Below are 6702 nucleotides of genomic sequence, written 5' to 3'. Positions count from 1 at the left end.
AAAACGAGTGTGGCTTGATAGGGAAGGCAGAGAGATGAAGACCCTATAGATTATGACCAGATAAGTGGGTAAGTGGATGTGGAAGTAGGACATTTATTGGTGATGGCCAGATCAAGATTATAACTATTTGTGTGTGGCTGACATGGGGCAGAGGAATAGGTCACACATGGTGAATAGGTTAAGGAGCTAGATTAGGATATTTGATGAATTGGCTTAATATGAGAACAGGAGATAAGGAGAGAAAAATTTTAAGCCAGATGATAATGAAATCATTGAGGAAGGAAGAGGAATATAGACTTGAAGGTCTATAAACAGCAGCTCCCAGAATTTTGATTGGGTGACAGATATAAGAAGCATGAACCTCAAAGGTGGAAACATTACTGAGTGATGGAGAGAGGGGTAGAGCTTGGAAGTGGCAATGGGGCACAGCGTATATTTCAATTATTCTTCTTCAACCAGTGAGCCAATTTGAAGAAATTGCCTTTATCAAGACATAGCAATACTTCCTCTGTTATAATCTTATAGAGAGTTATTGAGAGATTAAATCACTTATCCAGGGTCACCTAGCCTTTAGATGTCAGAAGGAAAACTTGAACCCAGATTTTCTTGACTTAGAGTCTCTATTCAATGTGTCACCTTGCCTCTCTTAATCATAACTACACTTAAAGTCTTGGTCTACCTGAATTGATTTTGCTCTTGGCTTTCCTCACTGACTCAGTTCAGACCCAATCCCCACTCTACCATCCAGCTCTGGCTCAGCTCAAGCCCTGTCCAGTGGATTATAGAGCCCCAGCTCAGAAGCTAAATTGCTTCTGTTTGCCTGGGCTGCTGACATGGAACTTTGCTTCTCCCAGGATCTTGAGGCTGCTTGCTCTTTGTACCCTCTGTGATTATTTTCACTTACATCCCAGCACAATAAACTAATCTCTGAAACAGCACCTATTGGAGGGCAGGAGCCAGGAGGCTGGCATTTGGAGCTCCCTGGGAAAACTCCAGGGGATCTGTCCTTTGGCCCCTCCCAGCACCTAAGTACAGTCTCTCAGTCCCTTCCTTCCTTGCTCCTGGTCTTTAATCCTATCTTGGTCAGTGCCAGAGCAGTTTTTCCCAGCTTCTTGCCTTCACCTGGACATCCATGCTTTCCTCAAGACCTTCTCCCTGTGGCTCAGTGCCCACCAGGAATCCAGAGAGCCACAGTAAGCAGGTCCAATGGGCTTCTGTCATTGAGAATAGAACGTCCAAGGAAGGGCACTCAAAATCCCAGCTGGATTCTTCCAAAGCCCCAGGCCCAAAGACCCGGAAACCAAGCCGTCTGACAGTGAAGTATGACCGGGGACAGCTACAGACGTGGCTAGAGACAGAGGAGTGGATGGATTCCCAGCTTCAGGAGCTGTACCAGGTGTGGACAGATGGGGATTTTGAAATGACTGGAAAAAGCAAAGGGGTTGACTGGAGGGACAGAACAGATATAGATACAAGAGCTGGAGATCAGAAAGGCTGAAGGGACAGGGCCACAAGCAAGTATAAAGGCTTTCTCTTTCAAAAAATGGGACTTATTCTTTGCATCTTCCATCAAGGGGCTGCTCCTCAGGGGAAAAAATGTCCTTAGCAGCATGGGATAAAGGAAAGAGCATTGAGAACAAGTAGGATCAATAAAAGGAGGAGTCCAGAAATGTGGATTCTAGTTTCAGCTATAATCATCATCACCATCATCATAAATAGCATTTAGATGGGACTTCATAGTTTGCAAAGCACTTTCTGCAGGATCTTCCAAAAATCTTAGTACATTTTTTGCTACTTCCTTTCAATAGCTTAAAACTGCATTTAAAAAAGACACCCCCATCTTTGCTTTCATTTGATTCTTAAAACAACCTATGAAATAAGTGTCATTATTATCTTCACTTTATATATGGGAAAACTGAGAAAACTCAAGTGATTTATCTAAAATCACACAGCTAATAAATGAAGCTGGATTAAAGCTGTTTTCCTGACTTCAAATCAAGAACTCTATTATCTGTACCATCTAGGTCTCCCTCTAAGTTCTGTGGGACCTTGGGCAAGATCTCTCTGGGTCTTACTTTCATCATATGTAAAATGGGGATATTAAGAAAAGGTTATTAAATGTTTATTCTGTGGTGAAGAGTACAGAAGGGAAATCTAATCGATTAAAAACAAAAGATATCAATAAAAGTCTCTTTAAAATAGAAAGCTAAAGAAATGTTGGCTACCTAGAGACCTTTATGCTAGTCCTGATTCTGCTAATCTCTTGATGGGAGATCTCGGAATTCCTTTTTGATTGTTTCTTTTTCCTCATCTATAAAATCAGGGACTTGAACAGATTGATAAATTCATCAGTGAATCAATTAACAAGTTTTTAATAAGGGATTACTATGTATTAGACCCTGTGCTAGGTACTTAGGATTGTGGGATTCAGAAGCAAAACCGAAGTTTTTTCTGAGCTCAGGGAATTTACAATCTATGGGGAAGATAACATGTAGTCAGATAAAATTATCTTAGAAATTCCTTCTAAATATGTTTAGAAGAATTGCACATGTTTAACCTATATTGGATTACTTGCTGTCTAGGGGAGAGGGAGGAAAGGAGGGAGAAAATTTTGGAACATAAGGTTTTTCAAGGGTGAATGTTGAAAACTGTCTCTGCATGAATTTTGAAAAATAAAAGGCTATTTTTAAAAAAAGATATACTTAGGACAATAAAGAAAAAAAATCCTTCCAAGTTTTGATATTCTAGGGATCAAGGCTTGGAAGATCTCTGACTGCATTTGATGAATAAATATAAGTGTTTTAAAAAACATAAAACAGTATAGATCTTAATTTAATTTCATAAACATGGTCCCCAAAAACGGCTGTAGCTCAGAAATGGTGCTAGTCTACTAATCTGCACTTTCTTTCCCAACCCGTTTCTTATTCTGGCTCTAGTTTTCTCTGGCCCTTCCGAGGCAGCTAGTGGAGCAGTGAATGTAGCACTGGGCCCCATCGGGTCAGAAAAACTTGAGTTTCGTCTTAGATGTGACCTTAGGCAAGTCATTTAACTGCTTGTTATCTGCTTCAGTTTTCCCATCAATAAAATAGGGATAATAAAGCAGTTACCTCAGAAGGTTGCTATGACATTCAAATGAGATTATTTGTAAAGTGCTTAGCACAATTCCTGGCACATATTGAATGTTTAATAAATATACTTTCCTTCTTCCTGGACCTTTGCTTCCCAGATGGGACAAAGATATGTCTTGGTCTTCATCATGAGAAGCTGTCACTTTTTCTACTAAGCCAGAACTGGGCTCAAATAGATGTCCATAGACATTGTGTCTTCTGATCTATTCTTTTGCCCTTATTCTATTTTAACTCATGGATTCAAACTTTTCTCTCCCAGAGGAATAATTTTTTAACAGATTTTTATTGATGGTTTTATATATATATATATATATATATATATATATATATATATATATATATATATATATATATATATATATATATATATATATATCACCTACATTTCCCCATGTGTCCTCACACCCAGAGCCATACTTCATAACAATTTTTTTAAAGGGGAAGAGGAAAAAAATTCATATAAAAAAAATCTGACATTATATGCAGTGTCCCACACCCACGGACTCCACCTGGTCCAAGGAATTAGAGCAGGTGTTTTATATTTCCTCTTTGAGACTATTTAATTTTTACAATGTCACAACATTCAGGTTCAGTTGTTTTGAGCCTAATTGTATGATTTACAATTAGATTGTGTAATTAGATTTATAATTAGAGATAGTATTTGGGATTTAATTCAAACTCAACAAGCATTTATTGAACCCATATTTTGCACCCATGACAAGCACTATGGTAGGCATGGGAAACAGAACAAAAATGAAGGCGACCCTGCCCTCAAGGAGCTTCCTTTATTCTAAGAGAGAAAAAAAATAAGCATAGCCAAGAAAATACAAAATGCATATGATTATAACTTAATTCTAGGGAGAGGAGAATGAGAGTCCTTATTGATTGGATTATCAGGAAAGGCTCCTACAGGAGATGTTACCTGAACCGTGCTTTCCAGGAAGCCAGAGATTCTACTGGTGATCTCATCAGCCCTCTTGGACTCAATTATCATCTCTATGCAAATGAATCTCAAATTTACTTATCCAACCCTAACCTTTCTGCTGACTTAGTTTAGTTTTGCATCTCTAATTGCCTATTGAACATCTTGAACTCCATTTTGCCTAGACTCAATTTGTCCTAAAACCCTCCCCCTGACTTCTTTTGTTGGGAGAGATCTGGGAGTAGGTTGTCATTTCCTCCTCCAGCTCATTTTACAAACTGGGTTAAATGATTTGTCTAGGTTTCATACAGCTAGTAAGTGTCTGAGGCTGGATTTGAACTCAGAAAGATGAATCTTCCTGACTTCAGATCCAGTACTCTATCCTCAAGCCACCTAACTACCTTCATCCATTTTCCTCAGCTCAAAATCTATGTGTTCAGCTATTCTTCATTCTTTCACTCTTTCCTTATGTCTAATCTGTTGTCAAACACTATTGATTTTACCTTCAGGACTTCTCCTCAATATGTCCTCTTCTCTCCTTTGAAACTAGTATTCCTATAGTGCAGGTCCTTAATCACCTCCCCTATAGACTACTCCTAACAAGCCTGCTGCTTGTTCTGCCTGCTACAAGTTTCTCCCAATTTCATTCCATTCTTCATTCCTCCATAAAATTCATCTTCTTTAAAATGCAAGTTTGACCATGTCACCCTTCCACTATTCAATAAATGCTAGTAGCTTCCTATTGCCTTTAAGATCAATAAAAAAAATATTTTGCTTGACATTCAAAGATCTTCAAAGAATCTCCTCAGAATTCAGATCTCTCTTTTTATCTCTCCTGTCCCTCCCCTCTTTCTATCTTTTTCTTTTTCCTGTCCCTCCCCCCTTTTTATCTCCCTTTCTTTTTCTTTTTCTGTCCCTCCCTCTTTCTATCTCTCTTTTTCTCCCTCTCTTTTCTTTCTTTCTTTCTTCTGACTCTAAGGTCAATTACCTGAGTGATGATGTCATACCTGGGGGACTGGATGATGACCCCTCAACAAGAGAAAACTTAGGAAGTAGAGTGGGCTTCTTTTTCTTTTTCTCTATCTCTTTTTCTTTCTTTCTTTCTTTCTTTCTTTCTTTCTTTCTTTCTTTCTTTCTTTCTTTCTTTCTTTCTTTCTTTCTTTCTTTCTTTCTTTCTTTCTTTCTTTCTTTCTTTCTTTCTTTCTTTTCTTTCTTTCTTTTCTTTCTTTCTTTCTTTCTTTCTTTCTTTCTTTCTTTCTTTCTTTCTTCCTTCCTTCCTTCCTTCCTTCCTTCCTCTCCTCCCTCCCTCCCTCCCTCCTCTCTCTCTCTCCTCTCTCTCTCTCTCTCTCTCTCTCTCTCTCTCTCAGGTCAATTACCTGAATGATGATATCATACCTGGATGACTGGATGGTGACCCCCTCAATAAGAGAGAAGTTAGAAAGTGGAGTGGGTTTCCCTAGCGGGAGATAATGAATTCTAGTTGAAACATACTGAGTGAATTCAAAAGGGGGGTTGTGTAATTGCTTCTTATTATTTGGGATAGAGACTAGCATTGGAAACCTCTTAAATCAAATGGCACATTCTACTCTTCATCTCAACAAACATTTAAAGACTGCTATGTTCCAGGCACTTTGAGAACTATCTGAACACTTTCCAGGATGGAGATAAAGAGATAAAAAACAACAGCTAATCTACACCCCTCATTTTACAAATGAGAAAAACTGAGCCCAAAGAGTAATTTGGGGATATAAAGAAAGGCAAAAGGTAGTCCCTTGTCCTCAAGGAGACCACAATGTTGGAGGGACAATATGCAAACAACTTTGTACAAATTAAGTATACTCAGGATGAATTGAAGCAATAATCCATAAAGGAAAGGTTCTAGAGGCTTCTTATAAAAAGGTGAGATTTAAACTAGAACTTGAAGAAAGCTAGAACGCAGAAATAAAGAGAGAGAATTCTAGGGATAGGGGACAGCCAGTGAAAATGCCCACATAGTCATTGGAAATGGGTGTGACACGGTAGAAGATGGGAATGGCAATGATAGATTTGAATCTGGATCTTCTGGCTTCAAATCAAGAACTATTTCCACCACACCAATCCAACGGGCAACAAATGTACACAAGCCTGATACCAAGTAGAATGATAAAGACAAAGGAAAGACCCAAAATGCTCCAAGAAAAGGACATTTTCAGTAGATCGGAAAAGGCTTAAAGAAAGAGGAGGCACATGAGCTGGGCTTTGGAGGAAGAGGATTGTCAGAGAGGTAGACAGAATGATGTTCAGGAGTGGGGGAATCCTTGATTGCATGGAATTGAGCAGCATCTATTAATCTAACCTGGGTGGCTAATTGACAGAATTGGTGAAGGGGACTCTGTCTAGAGCAAAGTGTGAAGGGCTTTGAATATCAGGATAATAAGGAGTTTGTATTCTATTTTGTTCTTTTTTTTATGTCAACTACTCATGATTACTTAAGCAAAATAATGATAATATTATTAGCTCACACTTATAAGGTAGTTTTGCAAAGTGTTTGATATGTATTATCTCATTTTATCCTCAAGAAAACCATGGGAGGTAGATGCTTTTATTATCCTCCTTTTATAGATGAAGAAACTGAGAGTTAAGTGACTTATTCAGAGCCGCACAGCTTGTGTC

The 6702-nt window shown here is 38.5% G+C and overlaps 1 protein-coding gene across 3 annotated transcripts in view; it reads left to right on the top strand.

Annotated features, from left to right (window-relative positions):
- The first annotated feature begins 1025 nt into the window (after nucleotides 1-1025).
- Nucleotides 1026-6702, top strand: part of PPP1R14D (protein phosphatase 1 regulatory inhibitor subunit 14D) — a 6781-nt gene continuing 1104 nt past the window's right edge. For all 3 annotated transcript variants that reach the window (XM_074289309.1, XM_074289308.1, XM_074289307.1), the window contains exon 1: nucleotides 1026-1398. In XM_074289309.1, coding sequence (XP_074145410.1) covers nucleotides 1133-1398 — 266 coding nt within the window. In that variant the 5' untranslated portion in view covers nucleotides 1026-1132. The remainder of the gene's footprint in view (nucleotides 1399-6702) is intronic.

Source organism: Sminthopsis crassicaudata, chromosome 2 (genome assembly GCF_048593235.1).
Source record: "Sminthopsis crassicaudata isolate SCR6 chromosome 2, ASM4859323v1, whole genome shotgun sequence".
NCBI classification, from domain to species: domain Eukaryota; kingdom Metazoa; phylum Chordata; class Mammalia; order Dasyuromorphia; family Dasyuridae; genus Sminthopsis; species Sminthopsis crassicaudata.
The sequence above is the reverse complement of the archived record's forward strand: the minus strand, read 5'-3'. Positions and strand labels throughout refer to the sequence as shown.